Raw genomic sequence first — 26,719 nt, forward strand, 5'->3', positions numbered from 1 at the left:
TGTTTATTTTAACAGTAAAAATACGAAACAATCTGATTGGTTGCCACAAAACCTCTTAAAAAGTATATTTACATCATCGGTAAATAATTTTGCACGGCCCGGTAGAAGTAATACCCTAAATTACCCAAAGTAATTATGCATCAGCAAATAGACAAATTTTGATTAACTAATATAAAAGATAACTCCCCAAGAAGTCCTCAGTTTTACTCATACGTAATTACTACGTATACGTATTCCTCAAGAATGAAGAAAATAGGATTTTTTGCAGCAAAAAAAATAATAATATGAAGTGTAGTTCCAATCTTTAGAGTGCTTACTATAAGCATTTATATTTAACTTAAACCTTAATATATACTGAGAATGCACATGGATTATGAATAATGAAATACATAACAGATAGTCAGAAAAGTCCCGGGCTTCAGACATAGAGAGCTCTATTTTTTATTTCTTTAAATTCGCCCTATTTTCAGTTAGTACCTGCCTTCAAAAGACAGTTGTTAAAATGTCATTACTCATTACAATCTGTTCTTTTGTTTGTCAGTTATTGTACTAAGTGTGACGCAACTTCTCTACAATTTCGTCTTTTAATTTTACACTGCTTTTTGATGGGAAAAAATACCGTTCAAGCTAAGCAATGCCTTGAAAAGGCTTTCGGGCACTCCGTTCCCTAAAGCGAATAAAATAGTAATAATTTAAAAAAACTTTAATATATGAAATTTAATTTAATTTTTCAAAAAGAAATTCCAAAAAGTAGATTTTCTGTTAATAGGTATGGATTTTGTAACTTTTCTCCAACAAATTTAATTTAATTTTTCAAATTTTTTTCTAAACAAAATTTAATCTTTCAAATTATTTCCAAACAATTTTATATTATAAATATATATATATTATATTTTATTTTTATTATATATATTTTAATTATATTTATATTTGAACTTTAATTATTATAATTGAACAATGTACAGCTGTTGATTTTAAAAAAATAAAAAACATTTTACGTATTTTTTTTTTACAAAAAATTTGATTTTTTGTGAAAAGTTTATACTTTTGGAATTGTTTAAGAATTTTTTTTTAGATCAGATTAGATCTGGATTTTTGTAATCCACTTTTCAAAAAAATGGAATATAATTTTTCTATTCTGTTAATAAGTATGGGTTTCTATTACTTTTCTTAACAATTTAATATTAGAAAATTATCTTTAATTTTTTGTGAATAGACGTAGATTTTTACATTTTTTTTTCCAAAATATCTTATTTTTTAAGATAAGCTGTGGATTTTTGTCATTTTTTTTTTAAAAATTAACTTTGGAAATTTTTTTAATTCATATTCTAAATTTTTTCTCAAAATAAATCCCCCCTCCCCCCCAAAAAAAAATATATATATTAGTGTGTACCGAAAGGACAAAAGTTGTGATTTTGGTATCGCTGAATATTTTTATTTTGCATTTTATTCCTCTAAACATGAAAATAATCATTATACATCCAAAAAATTTGGTCCTTCATGGACGTGTTTTGATTTCAAAATCTGTAAAATGACGAAAAAAAGGAAATTTTGATGTTGTTGCTTTAAAATTATCAATTTAAATCCACCTACAGGATTTTTATTTTGTTAAGTATTTTAGATAAAACATATTTTTTGAAGCAAAATTTTTACAATCTTTCTCTAACTTGCCTCATGGTATGAGTATTTTAGTTCCAAACATGTTGCCAATGAATATACATATATTCTCTTTAGGTACCACGATAAACAGGACTAAAATTTCTTTTATAATATATATAAAACGATGATCAAAATGATGCTATTCATCACATTCAACATCAAGAATTTTCAGGAAGTGTAGGTCTTCTGCTATTCATTTCTGAAATATTGTAATTAGTAAAAGTATTCTTCTGGATTTTTTTTTGTTGAAGATATAATTTTCTTGGATATAGACCCGTTGTTTTTAATGTATGAAAATAATGAATAACAAAACGTAGAAACGTAAGTACCACAGTGAATTTTTTTTAAGACTTGGATGCCTTGTAACTATCACGGCATTCTGGAAGGAATGGATTCTAATGCAAAACATCTATGAATGAATTTAGGCCAATGAGAATAGTCAACAAAAATCTTACTTTTTTAGTACATACATAGATATTTAGAAGTATATACCTAATTGGAATAAGTGTAAATTGTAGCAAATTAGCCAATTATCAAATATATTATAAGGCAATTAAGACAAATAAAAATATAAACTTAAATCAATGAAGTACATAAATAAATACATGTTTATGTAGCTGCAATATTTACAATTAATATAAAGAAAATAATTTTAAGTGTTAATGCCATATTAATATTTTTTATTATTGTTAAGGCACTTAATCAATCCTTTAGGGTTAATGAGCACATAAACAATCCTTTTTTATATACAGTTATGTCACATCGTAAGTGTTTAGTCTAATCAGTAATTTATTTATTGAATATTGATGTGGAGATCCTAAATCCTCGCGAGTAAGATATTCTAATATAAGGATAAGTGATTTAGTAATTCCGGAAATGACACCCAACTCAATAACTTTTGAAACATTTTAAACAAAATTCATATTTTATAATAAAACTCTACTTAATTTATATGATCACTGAGAACTTATTAACATATTTATCACGTAAGAGTTCCCATGAACTATTTATGCATATATGTAGGTAATAGGAGAGTCGAATATGTTTTGCGCGGCTTTGCTGATAAAGATATCTAGAAAAAAGGACGACATTAAATTCATGCTCCAGGATCGTCTTCTTTCACAAGTAACTCACAAGTAATCATGGAATTGGAAGCAAGGATGAAATATCTAGAAATAACACAGCCTTATAAATGGATTCAGTGTCTTCGATATGAATCGTTTGTTTGTAATGTACATCAATGACAATTAAAATCTCAAATCAACAAAAGAGTTTTCAAAAAATATTAAGAGACGAAATATAGTAGAATTTGGAAGGAGTAAAATGGAAGAGCTGCGGATGAATGATGATAAGTCTCCTTGTTCCACACTGTACATTTCATTCCAGTATTATTCATCTTAATTAAACAAAATCTTCAGTTCTTATAGAAGTATGCAATGATTACATACAAGATTTAGAGAGACGGTTGCGTACTTGAACCAATGGACGATGAAGTCATAGATTTGGATGTGAAATGACATCTGCATAGTGAATGATACTTACATTGAACGATTTGACATCTATCGAGTAAGGCACAAGAACCTTTTATAAATAGTTGAGATCCCTGAACATCATGGATCTCCCAATGTGATTAACAGATATAATTTCACTGGAACTCTGGGTGCACTCAGATCCATTATTCCGGATTCTCGGCGAAAAAGATTAATCCAAACAATCTTTAATATCTTAGAAGTAATGCATTTGATGTATATATCACTATTCTGAATAAAGTTTATGACACAAACTGTTTTCACCAAAAAGTGCTAAATCATTTTATTTATTCCTCATTGACCACATGAAGTGGTTTGAATATAGGAGGTTTTGGGGTACTTCTTATTCTCTCTTACAGATATATTATTGATTTATCATATAATTACCATTTCCATTTCGACAATTTTTCATTTATAAATTTGGAGACTTCAATGTCGATGCACAAAAATTTAACTTAGGGTTGAATTGTTTTGTTTTTTTTACATGATAAGATCTCTTTATTTAATGGTTTGAAAAGGTGTAAAACAAAAAAAAAGCAAGTACTAAATTGCTCTACGTAATTACAAATTGGATTAAAGTTAATTACTAGAACAGAAATATGCAAAATTTACTTTGGACTTGTTATATCTTTAATCATAAAATTTTTTCGGAAATTATTCCAAATAAGTTTAGTATTTGTAACTGTAACACAATATTTTTTTATGATATTGTATCAAGGCATAAAACCTAAAATCAATCTATAATAATCAAATTAAATTAATCAAATTAAACTATCTCATGAAATATATTAAAAGAATGAAATTTTAAACAATTCAATAGAAACAATCAAATACAAATATTATTGAAAGGTATTTTATCTAAAATTATAAAAACATTGGTTGTTTGAAAGCGGTAAAACGTCTGAAATAAGTATTTTCTAGTTGATTGGAGTCAGGTACTCTTAAATTGGTAGATCAATTATTTTATATCCTCACAAATAAACCTCATTTCCACTTCCCATCTTCGACAAGGAATTTGTAACTCACTTCCATCAATTGGAGACCATTGGTAGCATTTATCATAGCCTTTTCGAATAAGACTTGGGGCACATCCGCCTCTTACATATAGGCAATGCTGTTTAGCACTATCATAATCGGTCACTTGAGAGGCTAGTTTTCCTCCTCCAACAATTTTACATAGAGCAACAGCATCATAAAAGTTTAGATACGCCTCCTTCCATGTGGATGTGATTCCCCAAGGCTCATAAGGTCGACTAAAGAATAAGCATTGGCTTCCTATTTTAACATAAGGCTTTCGACAGTAAGGGTACTGATATTGTATGTTGTCTAGAATTAAGACACTTTAATAATAATTACATTTTTTTTAAAAAGAAAAAAGGATGTGAAATAGAAAATTTCACACCTTATATTTTGAAAAACTTATGAGTCTTTCAAAATGTTATACTTACCAAATAGAGTATTTAAACAATTACCAAATGAAAATAGGTTTAAAAGAAGTAACGTGACCACCAAATAGCTAAAATCACGAAGCATAATAAAGTACAGTTTTGTAAAATACAATTGGTCTTCAAATATTCATTTCTTCACTGTTCATCATGAAGGATTTCACTGCCATAATAATATAAAGGAAGATAGATTATGAGAAATAACGGTCAAGCTATCTATTACTATCATTATTAAAGAAAAAAAAACATATGGCGTTAAAGACAGTGAAGCAAATTTTGCAGTAGACTTACATACAATCCACAAAAAGAAATTTAAGCATTCGTATCATTTATTAAGATATTACTTATCAATTATCGTTCTAAAATTGTATACATTAAAATAACAAAAATGATAGAAACTTTAAAGTTAACCCTTCAATTCAGATTTATGTATAAAATACACTGTTCAAATTGGTTTTAAAATGTAATTATGATGTTAGTTGAAGGAGGTAACGAATCTTCCATCAACAAGGGGACCTCGAATGATTGTTGAGATGAATGTACATGTAATTATGTATTTTAATTTATGCTATATGTAGGGGTTGACATTTTATAATTTAAAAATAAAATAATCGCGGAACTGTTTTTAAACACACTCAACCTCTCAACACTGAGTCTATGGTTATAAATTATAGCTTATATATATTTTGTTTACAAGTTACAAATGATATAAGCAAATTGTACAAGTTGCAATTTCTTCGGCTTTAAATGCATTATTTAATTAAAGCATTGGTCATTCGAATTATCAACTATTAATTCATCCTATCAATTGATTTTAATCTATTAAAATTACACGGTTATTACGCATTCATGAGTGATATAACTGTGGGGATTCTAACATTATAATTTGCTACAGAGTTACTTATATTTTCTAAATATGTATTAAAATAGCAAAAATTACACTATTCATATATTGATCATCCATGAATATCCAATTATTGCATTTTCCTCATCTTAACTACTGAAAATCCTTCATTTCAAATAATTCATCTCCTTTTTTGGTTGCAACTTGTACAATTTGTTCATACAGTTTGCAACTTTTACATAACACATCTATATATATAAAAGAGAGATGTTCATGGAGACTAGATAGGGGTTTGAGTTATTCATCAAAAAGAGATTGGCGTTTCAAACAAAAACTATACGAATTCCTACGTTTTCTAAAATAATTCAAAATCAAAAAAGTTATGGGCAAAAAAAGAAATCGCTGAAATTGCGATTTCGTTTATTTCAGGTGCAAAAAATGAACTTCCAGTTGAATATGGGATTAGTAAATTTTAGAATAAAGTTTGTAGAAATTTTTTTGGAGATTGGTTTGAATATAAATTGACCGCATAAAAATTGATGTTAAACTGAAATATCTGTCATTTTCTGAATAATTTTTCAATTTTTTTCATTTTTTCATCAAACGTCAATTTTTCATATTTTTAAAAGAAATCCCACAAAATTATACATTTTGGACAGAAAATTTGCGACTTCAACAGTTCAGTTTAATATTTTCAATTTCCGGACCATTTTGTTACATAATTTTTGTAATATTTGCAAAAATGAACCAGTTATCGAGGGTAATTTTTTTGACAACATACGATGTTCTTCATAACCTTTTTGTTTTTGCAAGTACGAACTTTTACAATTCCAATAAATGCTACTAACTATTACTTTTTTAATTTATTAAGCGAAGGGGGGAGTTTGCTATGATGAGACGTTGTAAATTACCTTACTTAACCGGATTGAATTAATCTGAAGAATCCAATAGAATTTGAGTTATCAGGATTTTTTTCGACAACAACGAAACATTCATAATATAATTATGAGAATATAAAAGTATTTTCTGAATAATTTTTTTAATTTTCATAATTAATTTGACCATTTTCAATGTGATTTCCCTCTCCCGCCTTTGTCCGAGTAACGCCGGGTAATCCTTAGTCAGTACATCTATATTAATAAAGCAAAGTATTTTTCATTCTGGAGTACAGAACACGTCATATGATTTAATATAAGTATTGAGTAGGTACGTGTGAGTGTGCTCATGAAAAAAAAAGGAGTGACATTGGGGATTTCTTGCTGAATTGGCGACCAAAGGGCCACACACAGCCCTCATTCTCACTTAGTGCAGCCCACAAATAGATCAATAATAATTAATAAGAATAAAAATAAAACTTTATTGGCAATACATATATTTATTTTTTAGTTATTGCTCGTTTACTATTATTGTAATATTACAGTACAGTTTTTTTTGTCTTCTTTATAATGGAAGTTGCTCATTTCTGTTTCATATTAATAAAGAATAATTTGTCTTTTACCCAACACAAAATTACTCAGGGCATTGCAAGTCTAGTAATATAATAAAATATTATTATAACCTTATTAGATATGACTTTTACTTCAATGTATATAAATTATAATTAATAAAACGTTCATTCTATTAAAAGAGGTTCATTCAATCTATTTTTTCTGTAGAAATTATGCATTTTCAACAGCTATAAAATAAATGAATTCCTATGGTAAGACACCATAAGTTATAAAATACAGCTGTGTCACAAAAAAGGGGTAAAACAAACAAAAATGTTACCTTTAAACTGTTATCCTGATGAAAAAAGATCATAAAAAGCAAATAATAGCCAATAGTATAATTCAAATGAGAAAGTATTGACAACTGTGATCAATTAATCGATTGCAATACCTTTGATCAGAAAGACAGCCAATAATTATCAATCAGATTAAAGTAATATGAACTACCGGTAAAAACAAAGAAATCGAAAAGTAACGTGGTCATCCCATAGAAATAAAAAGTTTCTCATCTGGCATCTAGAGGGATGATACTGAGCAATAGTAACGGAAATTTTTTGACGTTGCGACAGCAGACGAGCAAAAAAAAATAGTTGATCAAAAAACAATCGAAAGCATCGTACTTCTCCCCTATAAGCTTCTAAAATTGTATCGAACTAATGGCATAATTTGTATCTGATTGATCATTCATTACATAAATCAAATACAAAAATGTTATGCAGGCATCAAATTTTATCATTTGGTAAAACGTTAAAGTGAGAGGATTTAAAGGATCAAAGTTCAAAGCATACTCACGAATCTCATTTAATTTAAGAATCAATTATTATTGACTCTTGAATTCAATTAGTGTCGAGAGTAATCTCCCAAATCCATTGTTAATATTTTGAAAGGCTAAATAAAATTATGTATACATTTTAACCATTGGAATAAAATATGAATATAATTCATCAAATGATCTTTTCAAAAATATTTTATTAATCTATTGACATTTCTAAATTTATATAATTGTGGAAATAAGTTTTTATTATTTCTACAATTTTTATTTTATTAAATAAAAATATTTGAAGCACCCTGTATGTTTTTAAAATAACTAACTATTACATTTCAAGTTAACGTTTCGCAGAGCGTTACCTCGCTAACACAAAAATATCCTATGTATTTTGTTGTCAGCTGACGATTCCCTCATCTCCCTTTGATACGTCATGGCTATTTCATAATTAATTATTTTTGATGTATAAACCAAGTTAATAAGTTGTTCTATACTTATGCTCCGTTTTCAAAAAACAGGAATACAATTTCTTGTTGATCCCTCGCCATTTTATTATTTTTATAGATCAATTTTGGCTACACTTTCAATAGAATATTACTCAGCAATATTATAAATTATGATACCGCATCGAATAAAATACTATATAGATTTTAATATTACGAAATATATATAAAGTTTATTTTGAAAAGGGTGAAGAAGCAGTCTTGCACCCGTTCACTCTTTTTCCATTCAATCGATCATTATGTAAAACTTTCCGTTCGCCGTTCATTTTTTCCGTTCAATCATTCATTTTGAATTTTTATTTAATATTTATCTAGTATATAAAGTCCAACCTAATAAAATACTCATTAATATATAAAGCTCTTTTTGTTTTGTTATACATAAAAATGAGCCTCAAGAGCGTAGCTTACTAAAAGCAAAACAGGCACTCCCAGGGGTCCTAAAATGATACTATCAATTTTTATAAAATTGTCTCCAATCTTTTCAAAATTGTTTTTATAGTCTCGAAAAAGAGGCATTATTTTTATTCAAGGCAACCTCCAATTTATTTTCAACAGCCTCTTTCCTTTAAAAAATAGCTGATCCGACATATTTTTTCTGAGTTACCCTATTTACTGGAAAGGTTGACCCATGGCATAGATATTATAGGCAAACGAGAAGGGGGAAAAGGTGATCCCGAACCTAATCAGACTTTCGGACCGGGCTCAATTATTCCAACATTAAAGTTAGGCGCCAAGTTGCGCCCATTAAACTAGGGTCTGGTCGGTTTTTCATTTTTTTATTTTCTGGCTGAATTTTTTATAAAGGGCTCTAATATACTGACAAAAATGATGTTCTCAATTTTTAAAAAGTAGTGACCAATTTATTCAAATTGTTTTTTTGAACAGCTTCAAAATAGTCTCCGGTCAGTTTTTTAGAGCAGCCTCAAAAAGTATTGAGAGGCATTAATTTTATTCAAGGTAACCTCCGATCTATTTTCAACAGCCTCCCTCCTTGAAAAAACTGCTTAACTGACATTTTTTTTAGAGTAACCTTATTTACTAGCAAGGCCAACTCGTGGCATAGACATTATAGGTAAATGCTAAGGGTGCCGTTCATTACCATAATGGGTACGAAGAAAAAAAAGGTGAGGCCTAATCTAACCCGAATTTCGGGTACAGCTCAATTTTTCCAACATGATAGTTGGGCCCATAACACTTGGGCCAGGTGGGGCTTTAATACTTAATTGGCAGGCCCAGTTGAGTTTGATTTTTTTATTTTCTGGCGGAATTTTTTGGAGAGGCCTCTGATTGGTTATAATGGCTTTGCTGATTTTTTGTAAGACCTGTAGATTCCTCCTGTGAGCTCATCTCTCTTTTACCCACAGTGGTCTTAGTTTGTCTACAGTGTTAACCTCTCAAGACAAGTGGTTTTTGTTTTTTTAGACATTAAATAAATCATTAATGCAAGACTATGATGAGGGGGGTGCTTACCGTGTGAGAGAACAACATTATTCCCGAATCACGTGTCTTTATTTTCGGCTACTACCCCACCTGAATGCACTGACCCAATTAATTTCTTAGTATGAAAATAATATGTACTTTATCCACATATTCGTGCAGATGTAATATTTATAATTCATTTTGTTGCACTAGTCTACAGTTTTCGTAACGTACATAGTTCAACTTTATATTTTGCATCGGCTATTGATGTAACATTTCTTAATATTAATTATATTATTAGAGTTTTTTATTGTTTCTCAGAATATAATTAATGTTTAAGGCATAAAATATATTCAGCTTTGTGTGAGAGTATAATATTGAATATACATATTATTGGCTAATATCTTGCATAGGACGCCAAATTGATTGGAATTGACCCTTTTCGATTGCATAGCTAATCACAATACTACACAAAGGAAATTTTTAAATACAAGAAACAAAAGTAGGTAGAACCATCTATTACCCTTTTTTTCAACTGGCTTTGCCTGTAGGCCCACAAACTAAGTAAACTGAGTAACTAAATCTAACTAACTCAAAGATAAAGCTATAAAAAACGACTAGAATTATGTACTCAAAGACTCACAACTGCGAATAATAGTTTAACTGACAAATGATATGAATTTAATATTGCAATAATAAATCCTCCACGGCTTGTTAGGTCCATTCATCAAGCTGTTTATGCTACTGGGCCTTAATAACATATGTCTCTCTCTAAAGTTATTAAATAATTATTGGTGGGCAACTTTCTAAATATATGACGGTTCGATTTCATAGTGATGTGGAGTTTTAGTTCATTAATAAACTTGGATTCGAGTTTACAAAGAAAATTAAACGTAAGTGTCAAGTATATCTAATACCTTCCCCAAACTTATAGCAAATAAAGTGTTTTGGGGATTCCAATTCATTACTTAAATGGGAGAAATCAAACTCATGTCCTTTATATTTAATGTAGATAAATTCTTAGTATTTCACCCAGTCTAAAATTTTATTCAATCCATTGCTTCGTTTAATTGCGACATTGCTGGAAAACAAGTCATCTCAAAAAGACTTCAAAATTACAAATGGGGTGTAATGGATCAAATATAAGTTATAAGTAATAACTGACTTAGAAACATATATTTATCTAGTATCTTGTAAAGTTTCCATCTAATCTGTTCCTTAAGACGTATATCAATTTCAACCATACATTAGTATCTTTAATCTGTACTACTGCACAATATGAAAGTACTTTGTCTTCATTTTTAACCTCTCTTTTTTTCAATAATTCTCATTTATTGTTTAGAGAACGTGGGAAGATGATATTCTTATACTCAAATTTCCTACACCAAAATCTGTGATCTAATAAAATATGGTATGTCAATAAAACAACACAATTTTCTTACAAATCAAGAGAATTGTATCAAATTTTCAGAAATTACAGTGTAAGAGTTGATATTTTTAAATACCTCCAATTAGTGGTGTGTCAGTCCTTATTTATTCGATCCAGTCCAGTCTTAGGGCCGGTCCTTAGGGTCGTTAGTCTTTGGGACTGGTCCTTAAGACCGTCGGTCCTTGGAATTTTTCATAAAAATAGCGATGGATTATTGAGCCAAATAAAATATATGAAATATGTATTAAGATTATTGTACAAATCTTGCAAAAAATATTACATTTTTCATTTTAGTACAATATAATACGAACATATTATATCTATTAATAAGTTATATAATGTATTCTATTAATGAACAGAATAATTAAAAGTAGGAAAACACCCTCATTGACGTCACAAGGGATCGATTTCACCTTCTTTAAGGACCCACAAGTGGGACTGGACTAGACCGCACTCCAAAATAAGAACCGATACAACAATACCTACAATTGAATTGTTATAATATGAAATTCGAGTATATGAATATCTTCCACGCTCTCCAGACAATTAATGATAGATATTGAAAAAAAAAAAAATGAGATGTTAAAAATTAAGACTTAAGTACTTTAATATTGCGTAGTAATAAAGATAGAGAGCGCCTAATGTCGGGTCAAAATTCATGTATTTTTGATGGACAGATTGGATAAAAACTTCACAAGATGAACGTCCATTATACCTTTTATTTAATCCATTACAACATATTTGTGATATTTTGAAGACTATTTTGAGATAATTAACTTTCCAGTGAATGTTGCAATTAAAGGAAGCAACTGGTTAAAAAATAGATTAAATAAACTATATTTAAGCCACCATCAAAGATTTTAATTATAATTAAACCCATAATCAAGGAAAAAATATGTAGTAATCTTTGGAAAAAATAGTCAAAAGTCTACTTCTGATGGAAAATGAAAAAATAAACGCCGTTCACATTTTATCCCGTTCGTCATTTGTTCAAAAAATGAACGGGAAGAGTGAACGCCGTTCAATGTGCAAGCTTGTGAAGAATTAATATGAGGATGATAGTCTGGGATAACATAAGAGATGTATAGAAGTTGGTATGATTGAATTATTTGGCTAACTACCAGATGATTTCTGGTCCTTTTTTTTTTTTGGTTTCTTTTTGGAGAAAAGGTTCTGAGCTACAATAAAGGTAACGAGTTATACTCCAAGTCCGGCAAGGACGTTCACTTATAACTCACCAACAAATCCTGAGAGTTACATTCCGTCTTTCACGCACTTTTGCTTACTTAATACTTTTAATTCCTCTCTTCAAAAATAATGATTACAGTTTTGAAAAATAAATTAAGCATCTATTAAAAAGTCTTCCATTATAATATCATTTCTATCTATGAATGCATCACTAAGTTTATTGTAAGTACTTTTTAGGGCACGAGTATATCTACTACATACATCGTCATAAAGTTTATGATATTAGCATATGTCGTAATAAATTTCTACAAAAAGCATCAAACAAATGCATAAATGAATGTATAGGAACCCTCAGGAACATTGAAAGGCTTCTCTTCAAGCACATTCCACATTCAATTGCAAGGAAAAAGAAACATATATTAAACCAAAGATTACTGAACATACCTGGATATACACTTGACACACAACATCGTTAATAGAGCCCTGCAAATAATAATTATTCGATTAAAAAACAATTGTAAAAGAGCAGAATTCTTTTTTGTTAAAATCTCATGAGGATGAACTCGCAGATAGAAACTTTATAGCCCATAGTAAATTCTCATTAGTGATCGATCGGAGTGATTAATCATGGAGCTATGGAAAAACGAAAGATTTTAGGGGAAAACTTCATTTTTTGGGGGTGAAAAGTGCTTCAAAAGATGATACCAAGTATGATTCAGTTTGGTCAAAGAAGGAGCTAATTTTTGTATATAGAATTTCCTTCTATTCCTATCAAATCCAACAACTTTTAATCCCATAGCTCCCTTATAAGTAGGTATGGGGGAAGGACCTCTTATTAAATTTGATCGAAGGAAGACATTGTTTCTGGGAGGTTCCATTACTTATTATTATATTATCAGTTCCTTCGTAGTTTATCATATTGTGCATTGTATTGGAGAAGAGCGTCTCTTGATTAATTTTTTATAGAATTCCTGTTTTATCTTAACCCTTTAGCGGGCAAGCATAGAAATGCCAAAAATATCAAAAAATGTCAGTAATAAATATTGTTTGCCTAAAAATTCTAAGATTTAAATATTTCTATCGTTTTTTTATATACACTGAAAATCAGTCAGAATTCAAGTATCCCAAAGTGGGTCCTCACTCCTTTCTCCATAAATCCTATAATATATCTTATCTTATGCAAAAAAAAAAAAGTTATATATAAAACCTCCTTGCTGTAATCCTGCGGCAACCCCTAATATATTAAAGTGCATCATGCAATACAAATTATCTCAATAGGTGAAGTATATTGGATGTTTATCTGAAGTGGACTTTATAGAAAAAATTTGCTTGTTATTATGGATATAATTTTTAAAGGTCTATTTTACTTTACTTATTTAATTTAAATATTATGATATAAAGAAAACTTTAATATATATATCAAAATTTGTTTTTTTTATTTATATCAAGGTGGTAGAAGTGGTCGATAAAAAATATCTTGGGTTCATATTGAAAACATATAAATTAGTATCATTCATTCTTGGCTACTTCATTGATTCATACTCATTCAAATTAAAATTAAAAAATAAAAATTTGTAGTATCTAATTCATTAATTTCCTAAATCTAAACTTTTCTATGCTACATCATATTTAATATCCAGTCGAGTCTAGGGGAAAAAAGTTCTTAGTATAGAAAGAGAGAGATAAAAAAAAAGGAAGAATAATTAGAAAGAGAAAGAGGTGATGGTAGATTTTAGTAAACGTTTAAAAGTTTATCTTGGGATCTAATAAAGAGGGATGAATCCAAGCTCCCTGAGCCAAGGTAGTGGATCATATATTAGAGCTGGTTGGATGAAGCAGACCTCCCACTCTAAAATTGATGTACAGCTGTGGGAAAATAATAAATTATTTTATTCTTTGATTTTTTTTTTTTTTTGAATAACCCACCAAAGAGAAGAGGGGTTTTACTAAAATCGTTGGAGGCTATGGATTAAAGATATCTGCCGAAAGGATAAGAAACCGTTCTAGAATTCAAGTGTGGACTCATTATATTTTTGAATATTTAAATGAAGGAAACTAAAAAAGGATATAAACCCATCCATTTTGGTACCAGAAACACACTCCTTGACCTTACGAAAGGTGAAATATCAATTGAAGTAAAACGCAGTTAATAATTGGAAGTATTAGAGGAACAAATAGACGCGTTTCACTCCACCAATCAACTCAACAATTTGTCAGATATCCAATTAAGGTTCTTTTAAGATCAAAAGCTTACTTTCTATCCTCATCAAAATCATAAGAAGCTTCCAGTATCAAAGTTTGTGTACATTGTGAGGTGAAATAAAGTTAAGATTGTTAATACAATTCATAATGACATAGCTTATTTGAAAGTTATTATCGGGTAGGAAGACTCCAATGTGGAACCAAAAGAGATGATTACTAAGATTTAGAAATTGATTTCTTTTAATGTTTCGTATAGCATTAAGTTAAAATTTGCAAATTTTGCTCTGTTTATCACCAGTAAGGATAAAGAAACTAATATATATAATGGATCTTGTTTATATGTGCTATATCTGTAGTAAAATTATATGATGATTTTTAAATTGATTGAACTAATAGCTTGGAAATGTTTAATTTCAGTGATAAAAGCTATGGTCCTTCTGTTATTGTGTAAAAAAAATAGGAAATGCAAGATTTATCTTAAATTATTTGTATGTGTCTAAATATAAAATTATGATTTTTATATTATAATTGTATCTATAAAATTGTAGGAAGTAAATGTATATTCTCATTCTGAAATATTATTTTTACTGCACAATAATTTTGTTCTGTGAGAGCATTTAAAAAAATTATATGCATATTATTATTTAAACTGGAGTTTTGAATGTATTATTATCGGGTTTCATTGGTTTATATAATGTTAATAAATTATTCTTTAGATTATGGATGTTGCTTTATTGAAGTCCTATACTTGTTCCAAGAACATAATCTCTATGTATATCAAGATACTTTGCTTTGTTCCTGGGGTTGTCTCCAAATCATGCCAAATATCAAAGATTTATTTATTGAAGGTTTACCTTCACCAAAAACGAGGTTCTGTAATTTCAATCTCCGTGCTTTGTCCCTCTTCCTTATATCCCAGGTTTATCCAGATGTTAAGTAATCCCAAGGACTACTAAGAGTTGTTTTGTTGTCCTTGAGTCATCCATGATCAAATAAATATTAGGTTTTACATTCAAGTCAACTGTCTATAGAATCATTTCGGCCACAAATTCTTTTAAATAGCAATAAGTAGTTGAACACAGATTATCATAATATTTATTAATTTAATGGAATCTACATAAAAAAAATTGCAATATAATAGCAATATTTATAATGATTTTTGGAACATAGTGTATATTTTATGTATTTAAATATATTTTTGGATTAATTCTGGTATTCGAGCAAATCTATGCTTTCATTATTGTATACTTAATCTGTGAGCTATTGTTTTGGGAGGGTGGTAAAAGAACACGACGATCTTCATCGTCAAACTTTGATGTTTTTATAAGATTTTGGTGATGTAAAATAGGTACAATCACAAACAAATTAATGATCATCGTGGTTTCAATGATGAGAGTCCCCCATTCAAATCCTATTTTATCGTAAATAATGCCACCAAGGGATGATCCAATGTATCCTCCCACGCATTCATTTATAAACCATAAGGAAGTTATCATACTTCGAGTTTGCTCTGAGTCAGAAGCACCAGACTCAACACTTTTTGACATCATAAAAGTAAGGGTTGTGATGAAATTAGCGGCGGTTCCACAACTATTTCACCAAGGTGGGGAAAAAAGGTCAAATTGAGTATTTTGAAGTTATTATTTATTTTATTACAAATATAACTTGACTTTGAGCTAGAAAATATGTGATTTATTTGAATTTAAATTATACTAACCCATGAATAAGAAGGCCCATCCCTACAAAGTAAATACTATCTGGTATAAAAGGTAACAGAGGTAATGGCCCTAAAAACGAATAACCAACAATGATACAACAACAGCCCACACTTAGTGCAACAATTGGCTTCAAACCACGAGATAAGAGATAGCCCCAAATGGGCGAGAATACTGCATAAGTTGCTCCGTCTAACATGAACATAATTCCAACTGCAACTGGCCCCATATCAAACTTCTTTACTAAGAAAGGCTGTAATTATCAACAAAAAAAACTTTGGATCATCCACTGATTTTTTCCCCGAATAATTTAATATTTGAATGTATACATAAATGATTTTTAAAACACTTCAAAAGAACCATTTCAAAATGAATCAATTAGACATGTCAATGAATTATTATTATTATTAGTATTATTTTGAATTCCATATTCAATTCTAGAAAAACACTTGAACACACGAATCTGTAATTCGTTTTTCCAGTTCTAAGTATTTTTGCAGCGAACGTATTTGCTGCATGACATATAGGCCACCATTTTATTTTTTATAGTATCGGTTCGAACTTTACTGTTGTATCTCCATCAGACTAATTATAAAGGTTGAGAAAAAAGGAATAGAATATCAATATAATTGACTTATCATTTATCAACCATTGATCAATGAATTTTATAGTCGGCCTTGTTTTTCCTTGATTTTGAATTGTATACATACAGTCGATCCATCATTTTTTGGGATTTCAAATATGATCTACAAAAGGAAGGAGTTGCTTAAAATACCACGTGATGTATTGTATAAAATTACAACTACGACAAATATTATAGCTCTATAATTGTACAAAGTTCATATGAGTTGACCAACAAGAAATAATCATCAGAAAGGATGTTTTTCACCACGAGAGATTGCGTGCTTGGAGCTTGTGTTCCTCCAGATAGTATTATAACTCATTTGTTATTAATTTTTTATTATTATTTATTAATTATCTTCTTTTTTCTTCTTCTCCTAGCAAATTATATCATTAATCTGATCGAAATACAACAGTAAAGTTTGAATAAATATAAAAACAAAAAATGGCAGCGAATATGTCATGCGGCAAAATTTTCTCGATGCAAAATTACCGGCGGGAAAAACGTTCACGGTAAATTTGCTAGTCACAATTTTTTTGGTGTCAAATTTGATCTTCGAGACTTTTCGAATTGAATTGTTTTGGAATACTTTTACCCTTTGTATATGTTTAAGTCCACTTTTGACAATGAAAGAAAAAAATCATTAATGAAAATAAAAATTTGTTTATTAATTCCAAAATTTTATGCTTGTGATCATGCAATCCTGAGAAAATGCATTTAAGGGTTTTGTTTGAAAAGAAATAACCCTTTGATTCTCAATTGTTTTTACGCTATATATATTTATTTCAAGTAAGAATATTTAGAATTTCATAAAAGTGTTAAAACGCTTTAGGTTTTATCTACAAGAGGCTCCATTTTTTTAAAGGAAATAATCAATCAGAGGTTGATAAATAATATAAAAAAACTCTATTGTTTATATAATTATGTTCCTTTATTATACGATATAATTCACTATGATGGAATTTTAAAAATTTAAATACTTGACGTCGATAAATTTATGCTTCAAAAAGAAAAAAAAGAATATTGCTGTTAAACTACACCTTTTAGAATACAATAGATACTCTATGGTAAATGAAACCTTATTAATGCATGCTTCAAATACATTCCTTTGACGTAAAAATAATATATAAATTGAGTTACTTTTCTAACAAAACCCTTAAACTATCGTGGTTTCTTAACCTTAAAATTGCATTTTCTCAAGACTTCAATGATTGCATATAAAATATAACCACATATTTGAAATCAACATACAATTTTGCAATGAATACATTTACTTTTAGGTGTTTTAAATGGATTTTTTTTTCTGACTCAAAACTTGTCGTAGGCCTATAAAAACTAATCCACACGTCAAGTACTGCTAGTATGAATTTTAAAAGATTTTATAAAAAGTCAAATTTTGTTGACTCGGCTTATATATTGTACGTATTTGATAAATCATTCATCAAGCTAAATCTTAATTACTACTATACCTAAATATAATTTAAGCTGTTTGATTTAAACATAAAAAACCGCATTTATGACAATGATATTTATGTCCAATTGAACTTTGAAGTCGATAATCACAACATTTGAATATTTGTTGAATCATTATTCAAACATTGTATAATTCCATGAGGCTAAATCATTTTACACCAGTATACCGATAATATATTTGATTTTAAAATTTGCTTATTTTGGGTAGTAAAAAACATAAAATTCAGAAAACAGAAACAAAATTACTGAACACGGTAGGTACTTCTTTATACATTGAAGTCAATCTCAAGTAGAGTTGTACCACAACTATTCAACTACACAACTAGTCCTTATAGGTATTTTATGGTAGCTACAACAGCTGAAATGACGTATTTACTAAATACTTAATTTCAATTGGGGAAGTTTGATCATAATCTCTTACAAAGAGTCAAGATACTTGAAGTTTGAAATGTCAGGTTAGTGACTAAAAGTACTTATCATACGTTTCAGGTATCATTCATTATTTTCTTAGTTTTTATATTCTTCAATCTTAGCAAAGAGTGATGAAAATAAAAAAAATAGTTAGGACCGCAGAATTTTCTTCACTCCCAGCTAGGCTTGAAGAATATAAAAACGATTAAAATAATGAATGATGCTTGCTTATTATACGTTCTAGCCACGTACATAATACTTTAAACTCCGGAAATCTTGTCTCTTTGAAAGAGCTTATGCTGAACAACTGAAAGAAGGTAGTTAGTAACTACAAGATTTCAGCTGTTGTAAATACCATGCAAAACTGATAAGGATGGGTCCTAGGACTAAAAAAATATATTAGGATCGGGTAGATAGGAGTATTTTTAGAAGATATCGACTTTCAAACCAAGAATACACTTATGTATGCATTAAGAATTATAAATCATACCTGAAGAGACGGTAGATACCACGATACACTCATAGATGTACAACAGAGAACCAAATTTGTTAAAAAGATACTAGGTATTTTTAGCAACTCTGTAAACGAACTTTCTTTAAAAGCCTTAGACGAATCTCTGCCTTGATGAGACTGGTTTGTATATTTGACAGATAGAATATGAGAGGAGATTATGGAACATATAAATAAAATTGAGCCGGAAATAACAAAAGGTAGGCAAAAACCACCCAGCTCATATAACAGTCCACCAATAAGAGGTCCAATCATTAAACCAATTCCAAACATAGTCTCCATAACAGAGAGAACGATAGACCTAGAAGAAACATCCACAGCCTACAAAGACATAATTGTTGGAAATGATAAGGTCAGAATGTAATAATGACTATTTATAAATAGATCTTACTTGTGCGGCTAATGGATAAATTGATGAGAAAAAGGCTGCCTCCCCCGTTGCGGTCACAATTCGAATGGCCATAGATAGTGCAAAGAAGGATGTCCTATCGTATACCCATTCCAAGAGTCCAAAAAGTATATTGGTCGTTCCTGCAAGGAATGTTCCTCCAATAAACAACTGTTTGGAACCGATTCTTGATATATGCTTCCCAAAAATAGGAGCAAAAATAATGGTAGTAATAAATGCGACGCTATAAACCTAAAAATTATATTTAGTCAAATTTAATATTTTAGTGAATCATAAATTTAGATTTATTGGTATCATACATAAAGATCAAGCTAAATCTAGTTTAATCTAGCAATTATTATATAAGTCTATTTTCAATTTAATTTACGTTCCATCATTGAGTACACAAAAATTATTTATTCAAAATTGATATTTACGTCATAGGGTAAGTTTTACAAACAAACAACGCACTTGAGTACATGAGTTTTTGACCACATTCATTTAGGAGATATAAGTTCATATTTACGTACTCAAATATTAAACATATTTCTGTAGATATGAAATCATTTAAGTGAAGTTTTACTTTCTATGTATAAATAAGGATAGTAAAAAAATACACAAAAGAGGATCGAAATTCCTTTTTAAGGTCCTCAAATTTATTAATTGATGATGAGATTCAAGTTTGTATACTATTACGGAGATAACCAACCCTTTATGAAAATGCATTTTTATTTAATTAATTAAAAAGCTTTAAACTAAGGTAATAATAATACATCTAACTTTGATATAGTGTTGATTTAAGTGTTTAACGTGACTATATTAACAAAGTAATGTAGTGATCATTAAGAATAATTGTCAAATAGGAAATATTTAATAGTAGGTATGATATATATTAGTATCAAATTAAATTATATCGACAGCTGAATGTGATGACGTGATCTGATTAATTGTCAAACTTTCAAAAAATAGTGTATTTTAAAGTCTGACGACTTTAAAATACATATTTACTACATTTACAGTTGAAATTAGAGGGTCATAAATGATTTTAGATTCGTTATTTACCATTCCAGTCTCTGAAACAGTCATTCCTTTGGACTGCGCCTCCTGTGTATAAAAGGGTGACAATAGGGAATATGTGATACCTCCAAGAACTTCCGACACTGCAAACACTATTAAATTAGACCATGTCTGTAACGTCCATTCACTTTTCTTTCTTTTCCTTGATCCAGGATGATTATCATTAACATCCTCACTAGAATATCCTGAGGATGATGAAGTGGATGCTGAAACAAGGGATGGAGACCTAGGTACTATATTATCCATTTTCTATCCGGTTGTGTAAGTAAAAATATTTAAAAAAATATAAGGAGTAAAACAGGGGTAAATTATTGATATTTCACGAAAGAATTAATAAAAGAGTGATGACTACATAAGTCCGTGATGACTACCCTTGAGAATGTCCACAAACAATTAAAATGAAACATATCAATAAAATATATAGAATGTTGTATTTAACACAACAGTAGGAGGAATTTTTAAAGTCAGAGCGATGGATAAAATCATTACGGCAGGAACGTCATCAATTCATACTCTCTTTCTCTCCCGTGTGTGTAGTAGTTACATAGAATACTAATTCTTAATTGTCTGTCAAGCTCTCCTTCTCTCCCTTCGTCATCCTTTATTTTGTTTTGGCTCACTTTTGTAACTAATTTATACCAGTTTATAAGAGAATCAAAAGAAGTCCGTTCCGCTTAGGAATAATTCTAAGTTTTTATTGATTTAAATTAGTGTTGGATTGGTTTTAAAAAAACTAACAAAACTGCAGTCCGGTCCTAATAAAATTTAGGAGTAATAGGACCGGCCATTATCAGTCTTCTATGATAACTACAACAGCTGAAATCTCATTTCGGTTGTTGAAGATTTATCATAACCTCATTCAAAGAGACAAGATACTTTAAGTTTAAACAGGGCTCTGGAGTCGAAGTCCAGGAGTCGGAGTTGGAAAATTTGTACCGACTCCGGCTACGAAAATGATAATAATTTATGTTAATAAAACTTATTTATAATCTAAGACTTATATTGAGTGTTCGTAATGTTTTTTTTCTAAATGGCTATAAATTATAGGTAGTAAGTACTATTAATTTATGATATGTACTTGAATGTTGTGTGTTAGAGTCGAAGTCGGTGAAATTCAAAATACAGGAGTTGGAGTCGGACATTTTATGTACTTACTCCGCAGCCCTGAGTTTCAAGGGTAATGGGTAACTTCGTATAAGGAGATTTTGTATAAAACCATTTCGTATAAATTTATGAGGAAACGGGGCATAGACTTTATGAACTTTCATTTCATACCCCGAATGTTGTTGGTTTTTTTGGGTACTACCGATAATTAATTAACTACTAAGAGCCCTTCACAACTCCCCCAATTGTAACTCAAATGTTGGTGGTGTTTTAGCCTACCGCCGGGTCCCAAAACAGGATGAAACTCATCGCCGATACTTTAGAAACAACTTAGAACCCCTCACAATCCCCCAATTATATCCTGAATGTTGGGGGTGTTTAAAAAAAGATCGAACCGATAAAAAAAATACTGAAGTGGAAGAGTGAAGACTGATTAGGAAATCAGTACCTGGACGCTATCCAACACTATTTCAAATGAAGTTACATTTTTTTAGATTACTATTATTAGAATTCAGAAACACATGTGTTCATCATAATCATAAAATTGTGGCGTTTATTAGAATCAATTTAATATTGATGACAGTTTGTACCTAGATACAGCCATCATTGGGGACATCCCCCCCCCTCACCCAGATTTAACCCTTTAAGGTATAGGTGGACCGTTGTGTCCTGTTTCAAAAAATGCTTATAAATATAAAACCAGCTGTTCTCTAGTTCTGATATTTTACTGAACATAGTTGAGCTATCTATAGATAAATTATGATTACGACCTCACTTTTCTGTTTTAGCTGTAAGTTGTCCTTGATAGCGGGTGATTAAATTTCTTATCAATATTTAATCAATCTTTTTTTAAGGAATTGTGGCATAAAAAACAGGTGAGATTATTATTATATAAGAAAAAATATATAAATAATCCATACATATGTATACTAGGAGGGGATATCGATACGTTTCTTTTATATTTCACTCATATGAATAAATAAATAACTTCAGTTTTCTAAATAGGACTGTACGGTCCAGCCAGGCATTGGATTTGCTATTTGAAACAGTCCTATTGGACGTGTAAGCAAAAACATGAAATTATCCTTAATAATTTTTGTTTAGGTTCTTCGAATTATATACGTTCCGGTACTTTTTACTTCAAAAGGGTAAATTCCACATGCATTTAGAGCTTGATTACACATATTGCATGCAATAGTAACTCATACTCTGATTGGTCTGATCTTGATTTTCGGGATCCAGAGTATCTCTTGCCTAACGAAAAATTTTCTGATTACGAAATTGAAGAAACTGAACCCAAGAAAAATCCAGAAAAAGATATGGGCTCTACTGAAAACTGTGTACGACTGTCCCGTCATGGTCCCTAATGGAAAAAAACAGTCTCGAGAGATGTTGTACCATCATCTGTCCCTCTATTTCTTGATCAAAATGAAGAAAAAAACTGATGATATGTCCCCAATGGATTATTTCAAGAGTTTCATTCCTGATGACGTTCTGTGAACAGTCAAATATTTATTCAGTCCAGAGAGATGGAAATAAGCCTCTAACGTTGGAACAGGATTATTTTTTTGGGCATGCAACAAAGTCATTACCAGAGCAAGGTGTGAGACTAAATGGCATCGGTCACTTTCCAGAAATAGCTCAAAGAAGGGGTTTACAAAAATACCTTGGATGTAACGGCAAAATTATTATGTCTTGCATAAAATGTAAACTTCACTTATACTGTGAAAAGTACCAAAATTGCTTACTTCGGTTCCATACAATATAAATCCGTTACTTTTGTAGTTAGTTTCTTATTATACAAAGATATATTGTGATAGGTCATAATTAACCATTTAAAGGAAAAGAGTAATTAAGTCAAATGTGAGTTTTTTACAGTTTATATTAAAGTGAATTACAATGGATGTTATTTGTTCATATAACATAGTGCATTAAGTGGATTTATTCAGTTTAAGCATGTCATGTACTTATCTAAATGTACCATTTAGTCCGGTCTCATTTTTTAAATGATGAGTTGGAGAGGATCCTATGGTCCCATTTCAATATTTCTGCCATAATTATATTTATAATCCAAAATGGAGTCACAATAGTTGCATATGGCAAAATACATTTCCAAATATATATAGTATAACGAAGAATAACATATTAAAAATTAGTGGATATTATGCACTAAATATGAAATAAGCTAACAATATGACCTGAATTTGTCATTTATCTTAAATATAATAAAACTAGAGTTCAATCTTACTAATATAACCTTGAATAAGCCTCCTTTGCCTTGTGATTTTGACTCTTCTCTCTAGAGATATATATATATTTATATATTAATAATACTAGGGAAATCAAGTTTTCTAAGCATCCCCACATTTATATTGCATGGAATAGTTAGGAATAAAAACCAATAATTAATAGTTATTTAAGTAATAATAGGAATGATTTCAAAGTCTCTACTCACCTGACAAGAATCTCAATAACGAAATAGCATTTGCAAGTCCAAAATAAAACAGAATCTATCAAATAACTGTAATATAATTTTGTTAATTTTTAAATATTGTTTTCTGTAAAACAACCTAGCATTATCTAGTATGGTACATACTTTGTAATTTATTTATGTTTGTAAAAAATCCCAAATTTTCGAGAGTGTAATATTCCAATATGCTAACGAGTAATTTAGATGCTTAGAAGAGGATTCATGAGTTAATAAGTTTCGAAGTTGCAAAGACATTCAACTATTCCAATAAAATATACTGAAGTTAAGAAGTCACTTATACTTTTTAACAAGTAATCACTTAATAGTACCTATTAACTATTTATTTGCAATAGCTGAATAGAATATGCTTTGCAGAAAGAACAATGAAGAAAAGAGAGGCACATTATTTTTAAAGTATAGAATAATCTTCAATTTGTTTTCCAATCACTAAAATGACTCAAAAGTAATAAAGAAATCCCTAATCAGGGGTGAGGCTTAAAGTGTCCAGATTATATAATTATCTATATAGACCCTACATTTCTGCATTATATGCATCAAGGACACTTATCAATCTATCCATGTTCACAACTTTTTTACCCTCCTTTTCGGCTCCTGTATTTATCTATAATTATTCATTTACACTTATCAGTAGCGAGTAACACTGAACTTGGGTCCGTTGTGATGTCATCAAAAAGTTGTCAGCTGACGTCAACCAGACTGCGTTGCAAGTTTCTTATTGACACACATTGTATATAGTCACCTTGGGTAATATGAAGAATTAATTTTGTTCTGCTTAGTAGTTGCCATAATTATTTAATTCCTGAGTAATGAAAATCCTCTCCTATGTAGATTTAATTATATTCAAAACCTCATTGAACATGAATGTGTGCTCATAATAGGAGCTTTATCCTGCGGATTTGTTACAGAGTTATAATTGTAAGTCTTTGTTGGACTCAGAGTAGAATGGGGGATCGAAATCAGAGTAATTCTTGCCAATGTCCTTGATATTTTTCTTCTCCCCCTACTCCTTTGTCACTGCTGGTTGTAGCTGATCTAATTAAACTTCATATCACCTAACCTGTTCTCCTCCAAAACATTCTTCAAATTCTCAGGGTGACCATGTTAATTTTCATTTTTTTTTAATATTCCCATTCTACACTAGATTTTTACCACTGACCATAGGTATTAATGCAATATATAAAAATCATTTCTGCACCCGTTATCTACTATTTATTCTTTTGAAAAAGGATGCCTATTTGATTTTAGTTCATTGTACTATCCAAATTTGTTTTATTTCGACATTGTTTACTGTTAAAATTAGTTCAAACGCATTTCAAATAGTTTTGCGTTTCATATTATTTCCAAAAATAGTTAGATCATCAAATCCTATTATTTGAATTTATTATTATTGCACAAAAAATGACATGGATCATCATCAAAGTGTCCATTTTGATTTTCTTCTTTTTTTTTTAACATGCCCATTCTATACTAGATTTTTACCGCTGATCATAGGTATTAATGCAATATATAAAAATCATTTCTGCACCCGTTATCTACTATTTATTCTTTTGAAAAAGGATGCCTATTTGATTTTAGTTCATTGTACTATCCAAATTTGTTTTATTTCGACATTGTGTACTGTTAAAATTAGTTCAAACGCATTTCAAATAGTTTTGCGTTTCATATTATTTCCAAAAATTGTTAGATCATCAAATCCTATTATTTGAACTTGTTATTATTGCACAAAAAATGACATGGATCATCATCAAAGTGTCCATTTAGATTTTTTTTTTTTTTTTTTAACATGACCAAAATACATACAATTTTTATTAATAGATATGTACAATGGTGATAATCCGGAGTCTTCAGGCATATTAAAAAAATAAACCAAAAATTAACATGGTCACCCTGAGAATTTGAAGAATGTCTTGGAGGAGAACAGGTTAGGTGATATGAAGTTTCATTAGATCAGCTACAACCAGTAGTGACAAAGGAGTAGGGGGAGAAGAAAAATATCAAGGACATTGGCAAGAATTATTCTGATTTCGATACCCCATTCTACTTTGAGTCCAACAAAGACTTACAATTATAACTCTGCAACAAATCCTCAGGGTCACTTTCCGTCTTCAATGAGTTCGCAAATGTTCAATTCAGTTTCGTTTGCAGGGGTCAGAAAAAAAAACCGTGGGCTGTTCATAAATGCTAATTATGTAATTAAAATAGAAAGGTTGGTGATTTTTTCCTGCATTTTCGGAATCTCCTGTCCTTTCTGCATAAGTAAACATTAATACACCTATCTCAAATATTCTATCATGAGTGAGGAAGAAGCAAAAAGGCAGAGGATCTCAGATCTTCTGGATGCAAAAATCGGGGAGGCAGAGATTATGGACATTGTGAAGTGCTCCAGGAGCCTAATTTTCAAGGTGGCCAAGATGAAAAAGTATGGGAAAAACCTCTCAAGGAAAGAAGGAAGTGGG

At 29.8% G+C, this 26,719-nt stretch overlaps 1 protein-coding gene and 1 long non-coding RNA gene across 3 annotated transcripts; one reads left to right on the plus strand and one right to left on the minus strand.

Moving 5' to 3' along the window:
* Window positions 1-1,557: 1,557 nt before the first annotated feature.
* On the plus strand, window positions 1,558-2,240 carry LOC139904767 (uncharacterized). Its single transcript, XR_011778948.1, has 2 exons — window positions 1,558-1,836; window positions 1,911-2,240. It is a non-coding gene; the product is annotated as an uncharacterized lncRNA (long non-coding RNA).
* A 1,817-nt stretch (window positions 2,241-4,057) lies between these two features.
* LOC121132329 (MFS-type transporter SLC18B1) lies at window positions 4,058-21,482 on the minus strand. 2 transcript variants are annotated; one of them, XM_071886646.1, is made up of 7 exons: window positions 20,654-21,261; window positions 19,595-19,843; window positions 19,183-19,524; window positions 16,246-16,439; window positions 7,619-7,636; window positions 4,655-4,704; window positions 4,058-4,514 (listed from the first exon to the last, which is right to left on the minus strand). In XM_071886646.1, the coding sequence occupies exons 1-7, from the start codon at window positions 20,912-20,914 to the stop codon at window positions 4,147-4,149; spliced, it is 1,482 nt and encodes a 493-aa protein (XP_071742747.1). In that variant the 5' UTR covers window positions 20,915-21,261; the 3' UTR covers window positions 4,058-4,146. The 2 variants fall into 2 exon arrangements, with proteins under 2 accessions (XP_071742747.1, XP_040583649.1); XM_040727715.2 differs by lacking the exons at window positions 4,058-4,514; window positions 4,655-4,704; window positions 7,619-7,636 and adding an exon at window positions 15,551-16,061 and having other exon boundaries at window positions 16,189-16,439; window positions 20,654-21,482.
* Window positions 21,483-26,719: the final 5,237 nt, after the last annotated feature.

Source organism: Lepeophtheirus salmonis, chromosome 2, assembly GCF_016086655.4.
Source record: "Lepeophtheirus salmonis chromosome 2, UVic_Lsal_1.4, whole genome shotgun sequence".
NCBI classification, from domain to species: Eukaryota; Metazoa; Arthropoda; class Copepoda; order Siphonostomatoida; family Caligidae; genus Lepeophtheirus; species Lepeophtheirus salmonis.